The 15480-nt window shown below is 35.0% G+C and overlaps 1 protein-coding gene across 13 annotated transcripts in view; it reads right to left on the bottom strand.

Annotated features, from left to right (window-relative positions):
* The window catches only part of SCLT1 (sodium channel and clathrin linker 1), a 265145-nt gene that overhangs the window by 177934 nt on the left and 71731 nt on the right, over nucleotides 1–15480 (bottom strand). For all 13 annotated transcript variants that reach the window (XR_014813019.1, XR_014813018.1, XR_014813020.1 and 10 more), the window contains exons 4-5: nucleotides 10224–10296; nucleotides 5349–5404 (exon numbers count right to left, since the gene is read on the bottom strand). Coding sequence is in view for 5 of the 13 variants with exons in the window: in XM_084972937.1 (XP_084829063.1) it covers nucleotides 5349–5404; nucleotides 10224–10296 (129 nt within the window). In the remaining 8 variants the exon portion in view is untranslated. The remainder of the gene's footprint in view (nucleotides 1–5348; nucleotides 5405–10223; nucleotides 10297–15480) is intronic.

Here is a 15480-nt window from a genome sequence, read left to right as displayed (position 1 = left end):
TCACCCTTATACCAAAATTAGACAAAGAAACCACAAAAAAAAAAAGAGTAATACCAGTCAATATCACCGATGAACACAGATGCAAAAATCCTCAACAAAATACTAGCAAACCCAATACAACAATATGTTAAAAGGCTCATTCACTATGATTCAGTGGGATTTATCTGAGGGATACAAGGATTTTTTCAGTATCTGCAAATCAATCAGTGTGATACACCACATTAACAAAGTGAAGAATAAAAATCATATTATCATCTCAATAGATACCAAGAAGGCTTTTGACAAAATCTAAGACCCATTTCTGACAAAACCCTGAAGAAGGTGGGCATAGAGGGCACCTATCAACATAATAAAGACCATATATGATAATCCCACAGCTAACATCATTGTCAACAACGAAAAACTGAAAGAATTCCTGCCAAGATCAGGGACAAGACAAGGATGTCCATTCTCACCACTTTTATTCAACATAGTTTTTGGAAGTCCTAGCCATGGGAATTAGAGAAGGAAATAAAAGGAATCAAAATTGGAAAAGAATAAGTAAAACTATCACTGTCTGCAGAAGACATGATACTACACTTAGAAAATCCTAAAGACACTACCAGAAAACTGTTGGAGCTCATCAAGGAATTCGGCAAAGTTACAGGATACAAAATTAATACACAGAAACCTATTTCATCTCTATGTGTTAATAATGAAAGATCAGAAAGAGAAATTAGGGAAATAATCCAATTAACACTGCATCAAAGAGAATAAAAATACCTAGGAAAAAAGCTACCTAAAGAAACAAAAGACCTGTACTCTGAAAACTACAAGACCCTGATGAAAGAAATCAAAGATGCACAAACAGAAGGAAAGATATACCATGTTCTTGTATTGGAAGAATCAATATTACCAAAATGATTATACTATCCAAGGCAATCTACAGATTCAATGCAATCCCTATCAAACTGTCAATGACATCTTTTTACAGAACTAGAACAAAAAATTTAAAAATTTGTATGGAAACACAAAAGACCATCGAATATCCAAAGCAATCTTGAGAAAGAAAAATGAAGCTGGAGGAATCAAGTTCCCTGCCTTCAGACTATGCTACAAAGCTACAATCACCCAAAGAGTATGGCACTGCACAAAAACAAATAAAGATCAGTGGAACAGCATTGAAAGCCCAGTAATAAATCCACACACTTACAGCCAACTAATCTATGACAAAGGAGGCAAGAATACACAAGGGAGAAAAGACAGTCTCATCAATCAGTGGTGCTGGGAAAACTGGACAGCTACATTTAAAAGAATGAAATTAGAATACTCTTTAAAGCCATAAACAAAATAAACTCAAAGTAGATTAAAGACCTAAATATAAGACCAGATACTATAAAATTCTTAGACAAAAACATAGGCACAATGCACTTTGACATAAATCACAGCAAGATCTTCCTTGATCCACCGCCTAGAATAATGACAATAAAGACAAAAATAAACCAAGGGGACATAATTAAACTAAAAAGCTTTTGCACAGCAAAGGAAACCATAAACAAAATGAAAAGACAACTCACAGAATGGGAAAAAATATTTGCAAATGAAATGAGTGACAAGGGAGTAATCTCCAAAACAAACAAGCAACTCATGTAGCTCAATATCAGGAAAACAAAAAACCCAATTAAAAAAATGGGCAGAAGATTTAAATAGATATTTCTCCAAAGAAAACATATAGGATAGCCAAAAAACACATGAAAAGATGCACAATATCACTAATTATTTGAGAAATTCAAATCAAAGGTACTATGAGGTGCCACCTTATGCCAGCCAGAGTGGCCATCATCAAAAAGTCTACACACAGTAATTGCTGAAGAGAGTGCACAGCAAAGGGAACTCTCTTATACTGTTGGTAGGGGTGTAAATCGGAACAACTACTAAGAAAACAGTATGGAAGTTCCTCAAAAAACTAAAATTAGAACTACCATATAAACTAGCAATTTCACTCAGGGGCATGTATCTGGAGAAAACTGTAATTCAAAAAGACACATGCACACAAATGTTCATTACAGCACTATTTACAATAGCCAAGACATAGAAGCAAGCTAAATGTCCATTGACAAGAGGATTGGATAAAAAAGATGTGGTACACATATACAATAAAATGTAACTCACCCATAAAAAACAATGAAATAATGCCATTTGTAGCAACATGGATGGACCTAGAAATTATCATACTAAGCAAAGTTAGTCAGACAGTGAAAGATAAACATATGATATCACTTAAATGTAGAATTTTTTAAAAAGGATACAAACAAACTTATTTGCAGAACAGAAACAGACTTACAGACTTTGAAAACAAACCCATGGACAGCAAAGGGTTCAGGTAGGACAGGAGGGATGGGATGGGGGTTTGGGATGGGCATAGGGAACTCTACCCAATCTTTTGTGATAATCTATGTGGGAAAATAACCTGAAAATGAATGGATGTGTGTATATGTATAACTGAATCACTTTGTTGTACAGTCAAAATTATTACAACACTGTAAATCAACTAAACTTCAATAAACCTTTTAAAGATGAGAAAAATGGAAGGAAAGGTGATAAAATGACTATTTTTCACTTCTTCCTAAGTCTCATTTTATAAAATGACTTCATTATTTTCTACCTGTAATCAATTCCCAGATAATATACACCTATATACAAATGTGTTAAAATGTTTCCCAAGCCCAGTAATGTGTAAATGTGTACTATTACATAAACCATGCCATTACTAGCTTCTATTATTCAGACCTGACCATATGTACATATTTAAGATACTTTCCTTAAAAAAGAAAAACTCTTTTGATTTTGCAGTATAAACTACAATACTTAATTAAAAGCAGGATGTTGCCCTAAAGGTAGAGAGTTCACTTTAAAATCTGGTAACATTTAAAATTATTAAAACTGCCTTTTATAAGCTCAGAAACCATTTTTTCTCATTTCCCTACTATACTAAAAATTAATACATTCATGAGACTTGACCACACTACTATTAAAGGTGAAGGCGGATTTTTAAGACTGGTTTCAAAAGACCTAGACATAAATGGAAGAGTATGGAGTCAAGTATAGGAAACAACTGAATCATTTGCTCAATCATATAACACCATATTATCCCTAATGTATTAAAATACGAACTTAATCTACATATCCCAGTGATTCAAAATCTTAATAATATTCTTTACTAGGAATATTATAGGCTATTTAACAGTTATTTTGAGAAAGAATGGTAAATCCTAACAAGATAAAGCTGGAAAAACTTTCCCAGGGAAAAAACACAAATACATGAAAAAAACTGAAAGTTCAATTAAGAGCTATACACAGAAGAATACAAACAAAAGAAAGCCAAACTTTAAAAGAGTCTATGCTTTACATGAATTTAGAAGTTAAAATATTATTTATTCATTTTTTGCTTTAATTAAAAAATTTTTTATTGAAGTATAGTTAATTTACAAGGCTATGATAACTTCCGCTGTCCAACAAAGTGACCCAGACATACATCCATTCTGATTCTTTTCCCACATAGATTATCACGGAATACTCGATAGAACTTCTGTAATATATGTTGCTATAGTTTTATAAGTCAAAAATAAAAGATATCAAATTTCAGTCCAGTTGTTTGACCTTTAAACGTTAAACTTGGGATAGAATAAAATTCTAAACATTCTTAGAAAAAAATGTAAGAGAAGTTCTTAATGAGCATAGTCTGAGAGAGGACTTGTTAGTGACACAAACATCAACAGCTTTAAGGAAAAAAAAATGGTACAACTACCTCGAAATTTTTAAAAAAGGAAAATTCTGTTGATCAAATATATTACAACCTAGGAACAGACATCTGAAAAGTACCTATTGTCTACAATGTAGAATTAGGACACTGGCACTCATTATTCATTGCCATCCCCTCTTCATATCCCAGCACCTTTCATAGCAGCTGGGAGTCTAAAACTAAGTTTCTCAAATGTCCTAGCAGCTGAAGTTATGGATGGGATTAAAGTTTCACCAGTGATAGGCACCTGAGGGAGATATTAAAGGCAGAAGTGATCTGAGAACATTTTTCTTCTGGTATGACAGATGGCAAGCAAAACTCATAGACATTAGTGTCTTTCTCTTGAAGTCAGTACCTCATGATCCACTTATGCTAGGGTCAAGTTTCCAACTTCATGGAATGATGCTATAGTGGTAGCTACAGAGATGGGATTAGCAGCATAAATTTTTGACCTAAGGATCTCAGGCTCTAAGGTATGACTCTAAAACCAATGATCTTACTTACATAGCACTTAACTGTAAGGAACTAAATCACTTCTTATTTGAAATTTCCATAACAGTTACTGTTTACACTGATTGGTACACCAATAAATATTCAGAATACAGTTTACATAAAGCTCTTTGACAATTCAACAAAGAGAAGATAAACAAACAGACAATAGGAAAAAGAAATGAACAAGCATTTCATAAGAAAGCCACAGGGCATAAATAAAAACATGAAAAATGGTTAACCACATTGGTATTCAGGAAGATGTAAATTAAAACCACAATGAAACACAATTTTGGATTCCAAATAACAAAAACCAAGAATCCTAATAAGTGCTGATAAAAGACATTAATCAATAAGAACTCAAGTATCACTGGTGGGAAAGTAAATTGGTGTAGCCACTTTGGAAATTAACTTGGCAATATACTGTACAATTCAATATTCACATAGCCTATGACAGAAATTTCACCCGTTGGAACTCTTCTATTGAGTGAAAAAAAGTTGTCTCAAATGGCTAAACAATACCATTTTAAGATAGTTTTTAGAAATAAACTATTATTAGGAATACAAATACCTATAAAATTTTGTAAATTTTGGTAATGATAAACACAAAATTCAAGGCAGTATTAACCTCTGGTAGAAGGAAGGAGTAGGATGGGATAGGTAAGGAAAATATGGATCGGTGAACTAGTATTGATAACATTTTAGCTCCAAACTGGATGGTGGGTTATCAGTATGCTTCCTAATACACAAACATATTACACACTATACTATTAACTGCTAATATTTATAAAGTGCTTATTATCTTCCGTATGTTAAACATTTACTTTATCCCTCATAGTCAGCTCTATGAAATAGATTCTATTATTATCTCCAATTTATAGGTGAGGAAACTAATGCACAAATAGGTTAAATAACCTGTCCAAGATCATATAGGTAGTAAGTAAGGGATCTAGGAGTCAAAGAGGAAATCAGGCCTCAGAGTCCACATTTATAACCAGTATACTACATGAATAAAATACCAAATAATAATAAAGTTACTTAAGACAATAATAAAATAATCAATAGTTAACTTATCTACCTTTCATTTTCCTTGATGACATTTTCAAGTTGTAGTTTCATCTCGCCCATCTGTTTCTGAAACAGTAAAATATGGTTGTAGGAAAATATTTTCCAGACAATTAGATCTATATTAAGTAGTTCAGTCATATGCAAGCAATCAGATTCTATGACACTAGTCTGTAGATAATAATCATTCATCACTTCTAACAAGGAACGTTTAATATAGATATTTTAATGACACTTAGAACATAACAGAACACTTTGAATAGAATTTAAATAAAACTATTTTATATAACATATTAAGAAACATTTTAAAATATAATTCCTATGATTCATAGACATTTATAGGAAAACAGATGAAAGATATTCCTCATTATGTCACTATAACAAATATCAGATGATCCTTAGACCTTGCATGTATATCTTAATTAATTCATCTTAGTTTAAGTGAAGTCCATTAAGTGCTTGAATTTCAAAAATGAAAATGTTAATGGCAAAAAAAGAAAATAGAGATCTTCTTTAGGAGTGTTGACCAACTTTACTGGCTGTCTAAACTGTACTATACAAGGCTGCAATGGTAAACCAGTGTGGCCACTAACACCTACATTAGTAGGAAAGATGGTAAAAAAAAAAATCACTAAAATACAAATAAGAATAAAAATACACTACAAAGGGAATTCTCTTGAAAGGTTATGATTAATTTTCTCTGAAGGAGATAAAGAAATTGTAGGATTTCAACAGAAAAGGAAGGGAATTTCAAGGAGTGAGAAATATATGTAAGAGCAAAAAGCAAAAAATATTAGATAACAAAGACATTGTCACCAGCTCTCAAACATCAATGAGCAAGTGGAGATCAGGAAGGAGGTCATGTAAAATTACTTAAAACAAAACTGCAATCAATTCATGACATGTCCATTAATCTTGATTGGGTACCCTAGGCTAAAGGAGAAGAGCCAAGCCTGGAGTGAACCTGGCAAGGGAAGGGTGGAACAGGCAATGCTCCAAGCCTTTCTCGTTCCCTTTCAACCAGAGAAGCTCCAGGCAGCTTGGTCTAGGAAATTAGTAACAGCCAATCATAACTACAAAGCTTGCTTGAAAGGAGAACCTTTCCCAGGTCCCTGCTGAGCCTGAATCACAATTAAATCAAAATGAATGAATTCACTACAAGATAATTGAGAACTGACCATACGTGGAGAGATGTAATAAGAGATAAAATTGGAAGGGCAGGTGGCAGGTCTTGAATACCACGCTAACTAAGAGGTTTGGATTTTACAGTAGCAATAATCCCCATTTTGTAATTATTTTTAAAAAATGATATTCAAAAATTGCAAAAGCATCAGTGTATCCTGAAAAATATTTATTATTCAAATAATTAGGGAAAATATATGCATTAACTAGGATTACGGGTAGATCATTACAGTCACACTAAAGATTCTTTACTGTAAAATATTTCAAAATATTTAATCATTGGAAGGAAAAAGATTCAGCAGTACCTTCCATACTGCCAAATTTCCCCTGATTATTTACATTTTCTGGAAAAAAATCTTCCATATGTAGAGAACTATTGTTTTGCTGTTCTTGCTTTTAAGGTATACTATTTTTTGGTTGGGTCAATACGATAAATCATAAGAACTACTACTAATCAATAATACCTATGTGAACATGTGTTCTTAGAAGTAGCTGTCAACATCTTTTTTCTTTCTAAAAGTAGAAACTATTCTTATCATAGGCCCTTGGGCTTTGTGCTACAGTTTCCTCTCTCTTAAAATTAATTTAGTAATCACTCTTAGATGGAGAATGCCAAATGGGAAATCAAAGTTAAATACCTTAGAAAAATAGCTAATTAAAGAAAATATATGAAAGTTTAATTTCAAGATAATTGAGAAAATAGCTATTCTATTTTATAACAATCAAACCATACATCATTATGGCAATTTTGAGAGAATGGGAATTCAGCAGAAACTTTAGACTCACTATCCCTAAAAATAAAAGCAAAACGCCAATTGTGCCAAAGAAAGCTCTCTGTTGTTCTTTGCCAATTAAAAAATTTAAATAGTTCATAGAGCTCAATATCAAAAAATAACAACCTAATTAACAAATGGGCAGAAAACCTAAATAGGGTCCATTAACAGATGAATGAAGAAGATGTTGAGTACGTGTATACACACACACACACACAATGGAATATTGCTTAGCCATAAAAAAGAATGAGATACTGGCATTTGCAGCAATATGCATGGACCTAGAGATTATCATACTAAGTGAAGTGAGTCAGACAAATACCATCTGATATCACTTATAGGTAAAATCTAAAAAAGTGATAAAATGAACTTATTTATAAAACAGGAACAGACTCACAGACATAGAAAACAGAGTTACCAAATGGAAAAGGATGGGGGTGGGAAGGGAAAATTAGGAATTTGGGGTTAACATATACATACTATTATATATAAAACAGATAAACAACAAAGACCTACTGTATAGCAAAAGGAACTATATTCAATATCTTGTAAAAATCTATAATGGAAAAGAATCAAAAAGATATACAGATATAGATATATAGATATACACACACACATATACTAGGATTTCTATATATATGTAGACATAGATGGATGGGTATACAAACCTATATAGGTCTGCCTAACTATCCATCTATTTACCATAATCACTTTGCTGTATACCTGAAACTAAAACGACATTGTAAATCAACTATACTTAAAAACAAAAACAAACAACAACAATAAAAATGTTCAAAAGACATTATTATAGTTGACTAAAATTTAAATGACCACAGGCTAAAAAGTATCCAGTAAGGACTAGTAAAACAACCTATGATTAAATAGAAAGCACAACTTAATGAAATGTTTGTTTTTGACTAAAAGCTGCATCTCCTGGATCATTTATACTTAGAGGATTAACCTTGGAAATAACAGTATAAATCATTTCAAATGTAATGGAAGAATTTACCTTAATTTTTTAGAAGATGTAAGTATTACGTGTTCTCTCAGTAAAGCTACATACCTATTCATTAATTTAAAAATAGGAAACTATTAAACTAGATCTATTAAACTAGATCATTTTGTTCCAATAAGCCTGGGCATTTATTCATTCATCAAAAATTAAGAGCCTAATAAATCCACACAAAACTTTCCTTGAAAAAGACACATGCACCTGTATGTTCACTGCAGCACTATTCACAATAGCTAAGACACGGAAAAAACCTAAATGCCCATCGACAGATGGATAGATTAAGATGTGGTATATATACACAATAGAATACTACTCAGCCATAAAAAAAGAACAAAATAATGCCATTTGCAGCAACATAGATGGAACTGGAGACTCTTATACTAAGTGAAGTAAGTCAGAAAGAGAAAGACAAATACCATATGATATTACTTATATCTGGAATCTAACATACGGCACAAATGAACCTTTCCACAAAAAAGAAAACCCATGGACTTGAAGAACAGACTTGTGATTGCCAAAGGGGAAGGGGAGGGACTGGGATGGACAGGGAATTTAGGGTTATTAGGTGCAAACTATTGCCTTTGGAATGGATAAGCAATGAGATCCTGCTATATAGCGCTGGGAACTGTATCTTGTTACTTATGATGGAGCATGATAATGTGATAAACAAGAATGTATACATGTATGTGTGACTGTGTCACCTTGCAATACAGTAGAAAATGGAAAGAACACTGTAAACCAGCTATAAAGGAAAAAACAAAAATCATTAAAAAAAATTAAGGACCTAATATTATTAGAACTTAAAGCATAGAATAGTATTTCTTTCTGTCCAGATATGAAGAAAAAAGTAAGATAAAAAATAAAATTACTAGTATCTGCCATATCCACAGCCCCATTCTAAGGAAATCAGTCTCGAGGGGTTGCTTTTAAACAACATTATACTTTCCTCTATTTGCATTAAATTAAGTCAACACTGCTACCCATTTGTCACAAGTGAATTGATGCAGAAATTGTTATCTTAGCCAAACACGATGATGACTATATTTAAACTCTAAGAAAGAGTAGTCATTATATCCTGGTGGCTTAGCTTAAGACACATACTATCTATTTAAGAAATGATTCTGCTATAATAATCAGAAAAGTCAAAATTTGATTTTCAAATCAAAGAAACAGAACAAATATTAGGTATACTCTAAAAACATAGCTCAATGAAACTCAGATTGTATCCTGAACAATAATGTGCTATTAGTCTGGTTGTGCACGAGCCTCCTATATATTCTAGTCTTTGAAATTCTGGGACCCAGAATGATAATCTGCTTATATAGACAGCTTTCTTGGTTTCTTGACTCCCTTCACTCTGAAATAAACCTTCATTACTAAAAGTATTTCAGCAAAAAGCTGCCACATCTTAAGCCTATATTAGAAGTAAATCAAAAGCATCTAAAATCTGAAAGACAAACATTCGAAATGCAGCGAAAAGTCCATTCTCCTAATAATGAGAAATACAGGAAAACGGGGATAAAGAGAAAGCTCTAAAATGATTTTGAGATGGTTTGGGTCATCCTGAGGTAAAAATAAACATGTAATAAAATAATAATGATATTAAGAAGAGATGCTTCCAAACATCTAAGAAATATTCCTACCAGATAGCAGGAGCAAGGAAGAACTGGATTAAAAGACAAAAACCAAATATAATCTTTAATGTGTGTGCACACGTGCACACGCGCGCACACACACACACATACACACAGTTTCTCTCCCTCCCTCTCTCTCTGTCTCATACTTACAGAGGGCCAAGAAGTGATCAATTATAGGTAAATATTTTCTTCTTCATGAATATTTTTGAAAAGAAAGGGAGTCTATTTACTTTTTCCTTTTTTATAAGAAAATATTAAAAAGGTTAATAACAATGATTTCATACCTGATAATATTGGAGCTGACCATTTATTTCTTCCAGATGCTTATCATACTCAGTAATAAGAGGAACTAAAAAGCTAAAGAAAAAATGCAGAGTTAAAAAGATGCATATTCTGTTTAGTCTAGTTTAATAAATATGCAACATGAAATAAATTAAACATCAAAACTTATGTTAGTTTTATCTGTAGCAATGTATACTTTGCCTTTTACTTAAACTATATGTTCTTTATTATTTTACTGTAATTTTTACTTATTTATTTTTCTTTTTTTATCTTTTATTTATGTGCATATTTTTTTCTACTGTACAGCATGGTGTTTGAAGTTCTCCCACCAACAAGGAGGTCAGCCGGGACAGAGGAGTAACTTTAGCATATTGGAGGAGAACACAGAAAATGGTGTGAAGCAGTTAAAATGGAAACAATCCACCACAAATGGTCAGTGCTATAGCAACCCGCAGCCATATGCTGGTGCCAGCAAGTACTAGGAACTAAAACTGGCCTCAGAGATCAGACTCAAAGAGCTGGGGATGACTATGTGGGTAAAAACTGGGGTTGGCCAAATGGAAACAGACTGGAGGGACTAGAGTATAGGGTGACCACACTTGAGGACATAAGGTGAGACAACCCAGTTGGGCTTAGAGGCTAGGTGCCATTGTTTGGGGGTGCTGAAGGAAGGGGCAGGATCCATCCCTACAACCTTGTTCACTGTACGCACTTTCTCAAGCTACAGTAAACAGTCTGCTTCAACTCTGGGAGCTACCTGGCAGCACTGGCAACCTAACAACAAATGGGGAGCAGTCCTGCCCTAAGGGCTACAGAGAATAGTTGGAGTAACCACCTAGGGAATAACACAAGGTCCACAGGCTCCTGCCAGTAGCTCCAGGACTAGCAGTGCCCATTCCATGCCAAAAGAGCCCTGAGAGGACAACTTGTGCACATTCCTTGCGGGAACCACCAACAGTCCCACCAGGAAAAACACCAGCTATGTGGCTCTGCACAGCAGCTCTGCAAGGGCTCACGCTAGAAGTGCCCTTTACACACAGAAGAGGCACAAGAGGGCCACTGGCACACATTCCCTGTGAGAGGTGCGGGCTGGCCAGGTGGTGAACAGCCTAAGTTCCACAGCTCCTGACAGTGACCTTGTATGGACCCGTGCCAATGGAACTCCTCTACTGCACCAAGAGAGCCACAGGTGACCCACTGGACCACATTCCAATCTGCAGCAGCTATAGAGACCACTCCTGTTAGCATCCGGACCAGGGGAGGGACTGCCAGAAGTGCACGTACTGCAGCTATAGAAAGAGTCTTTCAGCAACAGTTAGCGAGCAGCCCCCACTGCTGGGGCTACAGAAAGAGATCCCTAGAGTGGCCAAACAAGGGGAATAACTGCAGAACATCTCCAGCCATGACAGCTACAGAGAGCAGTTCCAGGGCCACCCCAGCAAAGGGAAGGACTGTAGGAGTAGCTGCTGATATTGCCAGCTATTACCAATAGTCCTGAAAGGTACCTGAGAGCAGGAGGGGTCACAGGAGTCACTAATGCCCCTGAATGGTACAAAAGCAATCCTGTGAATCACTGCCACCTTCCTCACAGCCCCAGACGTGGCAGTGTGATACTACTGTCCCCATCATATGCTCTAGTTACACGTGAACTACTACCACTCCTGGGAACTCCAGACTTAGGACCTGATGCTGCATCTACACAACTGCTGTCAAGGAGATGACAAACATAGAAAGTCAGACATTATGAGATGACAAGGAAATAGCTTTCAGACAAAGGAATAACACAAAAACAACAAAAGACAATTAAATGATAACAGAGGCAGAAGAATGCATCAGTGAGGTTGAAGACAGAGTGGTGGAAATCACTACCACAGAAAAGAGAAAAGAATGAAAAGTCTAAGAGACCTCGGGGACAACATTAAACTTATCAATATTCACATCATATGGGTTCCAGAAGAAGAAAGAAAGGGCCAGAGAAAATATTTGAAGAGATTACAGCAGAAAACTTCCCTAACACAAGAAAGGAAATACTCATTCAAGTTGAAGAAGCACAGAGAATCCCCTACAAGATAAACCCAGAAGAAATACAGTGAGACACATACTAATCAAACTGACAAAAAATAAATATAAAAGAAAAAATATTAAAAGCCACAACAGAAAATCAACAAATAACATACGAGGGATAAAAACTGATTTTTCAGCACAAACTCTATAAGCCAGAAGGAAGTGGCAAGATATATCTGAAGTGATGAAGAAGAGGAACCTAGGACAAAGAATACTCTACCAAGCAAAGCTCTCATTAAGATCTGATGGAGAGAAAAAAGCTTTCCAGAAAAGAAAAAGCTAAGAGAATTCAGCACCTCTAAACCAGCTCTATGAAAACTACTAAAGGAACTTCTCTATGTAGAAAAGGAAAAGCCACAATTAGAAACAAGAATATTACAAATGAAAAAGTTCACTGGTAAAGTGAAAGATAATATAAAAGTAGGAAATAACCCATTGACAAATATGATGTCAACACTAACAAGCATAAGAAGAGGAGAGGTCAAATGTGGAACATTGAAAATGTATTTGAAAATAAGAGACCAGCAACCAGAAACAATTCTGCACCATATAGATGGTTATATCAAAGCATAATGGGAACTACAAATCAAAAAACTATAATAGACACATGCATAAAAAGAAAAACAATCTAAACATAACATCAAGATAGCAAATCACAAGAGAAGACAATAAAAAAGGAAGAAAAAAGACCCAAATAACAATTCAAAAAGATTAAGAAGATGAAAATAAGTACATACTTATCCATAATTACAGTGAATGTAAATGGATTAAATGCTCCAACTAAAAGACACAGACTGGCTGAATGTCAAAAAAAAAAAAAAAAAAAGCCCTGTATATATGCTGTTTACAAGAGACCCACTTTGGATCTAGAGACACATATGCACTTAAAGTGAGGGGGGAGTTACAATATTCATACGATGAAAGAGACAAGTAATAAAGGACACAAGAGACAAAGAAAGACATTACAAAGACGACCCTGAATAGTCAGAGCAATATTGAAAACAAAACAAAACAAAACAAAACAGAACTAGAATAATCAGGCTCCCTGACTTCAGATTATACAACAAAGCAACAGTTATCAAAACAGTATGGTACTGGCACAAAAATAGAAATACACCTCAATGAAACAGGATGGACAACCCAAAAATAAACCCAAGCACCTATGGTCAACTAATCTATGACAAAAGAGGCAAGAACATACAATGGAGGAAAGACAGTCTCTGGGAAAACTGGACAGCTACATGTAAAAGAATGAACTTAGAACGTTCTTTAACACCATTCACAAAAAAATAAACTCAAAATGAATTAAAGATATACATGTTAAGACCAGATACTATTAAACCCTTAGAGGAAAACAATGGCACAACACTCTTTGATATAAATCACAGCAACATCTTGATTGATCCACCTCCTAGAATCTGAAAATAAAGACAAAAATACACCAATGAGACCTAATTAAACTCAAAAGCTTTTGCACAGCAAAGAAAACCATTAAAAAATGAAAAGACAACCCACAGAATGGGAGAAAATCTCTGCGAATGATGCAACCAACAAGGTCTTAATCTCCAAAACCACAAACAACTTATACAACTCAACAACAAAGAACCCAACTGAAAAACGGCTAGAAGACCTAAACAGATATTTCCCCAAAGACAACACACAGATGGCCAGCAGGCACATGAAAAAATGCTCAACATCACTAATTATAAAGAAATGCAAATCAAAATGACGAGATACCACCTCACACTGATTAGAATGGACATCATTAACAAGTCAATAGATAACAAATGCTGGAGAGGATGTGGAGAAAAGGGAACCCTCCTTCACTGCTGGTGGTAAAGTAAATTGGTACACCACCATGTAAAACATTATGGAGGTTCCTCAGAAAACTAAGTATAGAACTACCATATGATACAGCAATCTCACGCTGGGCATACATCCAGACAAAACGTTCGTTCAAAAGATACATGCGGGACTTCCCATTGTAGCTCAGCTGTTAACAAACCCAACTAGTATCCATGAGGATGCAGGTTTGATCCCTGGTCTCACTCAGTGGGTTAAAGGATCCAGAGCTGCTGCAAGTTGTGGTGTAGGTTGCATACATGGCTCAGGTCTGGAGTTTCTATGGCTGTGGCAAAGGCTGGAAGCTGTAGCTCTGATTCAGTCCCTAGCCTGGGAACTTCCATATGCCATGGGTGCAGCATTAAAAAGGAAAAAAAAAGTTACATGCACCCGTGTGTTCAGTGCAGCACTTTCACAATAGCCAAGACATGGAAACAACCCAAATGTCCACTCACAGATGAATGGATTAAGAAAATGTGGTACAGAGTTCCTATAATGGCTCAGCTGTAATGAATCTGACTAGCAGCCATGATGATGCAGGTACAACCCCTGACCTCACTCAATGGGTTAAGGATCTGGCATTACCGTGAGCTGTGCTGTAGGTCACAGACGTGGCTCAGATCTGGCATTTCTGTGGCTGTGGTGTAGGCCAGCAGCTACAGCTCCAATTTGATCCCTAGCCTGGGAAGCTCCATATGCCACAGGTGAGGCCCTAAAAAGACAAAAAAAAAAAAAAAAAAAAAAAAAAAAGATGTGGTACATATATACAATGGAATAATATTCAGCCATAAAAAGGACAAAATAATGCCATTTGCAGCAACATGGACATAAATAGAGATTCTCATACTAAGTGGAGTTAGAGAAGGACAAATACAATATGATATCACTTATAAGTGGAACCTAAAATATGGTACAACTGATCCCATCTACAAAACAGAAACAGACCATGGACATGGACAGCAGACTTGTGTTTGCCAGGGGAAAGAGGGGACAGAAGGTGGTGGAGAGGGAGTTTAGGGTTTGATAGATGCCAACTATTACATTTATAACAGATAAGTAATGGGGTCCTACAATACAGCACAGGGAACTGTGTACAGTTTCTTGGGTTAGAAGATGATGGAAGATAGTATAAAAAAAAGACACACACACATATGGCTGGGTCGCTTTGATGTATAGTGGAAATAAGGAACATTGTAAATCAACTATACTTTAATAAAATATTAAAAATAATATCTGAGGAGGGAAAATCCCCCGGTTGAGAACCACTCAGAGATGGTAATATTGGCTTTTTTTTGCTTATCGATTCAATGTTAGATCATTTAAACCAATTACAGCAAACTATGAAATAAACCA

This window comes from Sus scrofa, chromosome 8 (assembly GCF_054392235.1).
Source record: "Sus scrofa isolate SSC_HxYL_T2T_F1_AM1 chromosome 8, Sscrofa_HxYL_maternal_Yorkshire_Landrace_v2.0, whole genome shotgun sequence".
NCBI lineage: Eukaryota > Metazoa > Chordata > Mammalia > Artiodactyla > Suidae > Sus > Sus scrofa.
Note: the sequence above shows the minus strand (reverse complement) of the source record. Positions and strands in the feature narration are given on the sequence as shown.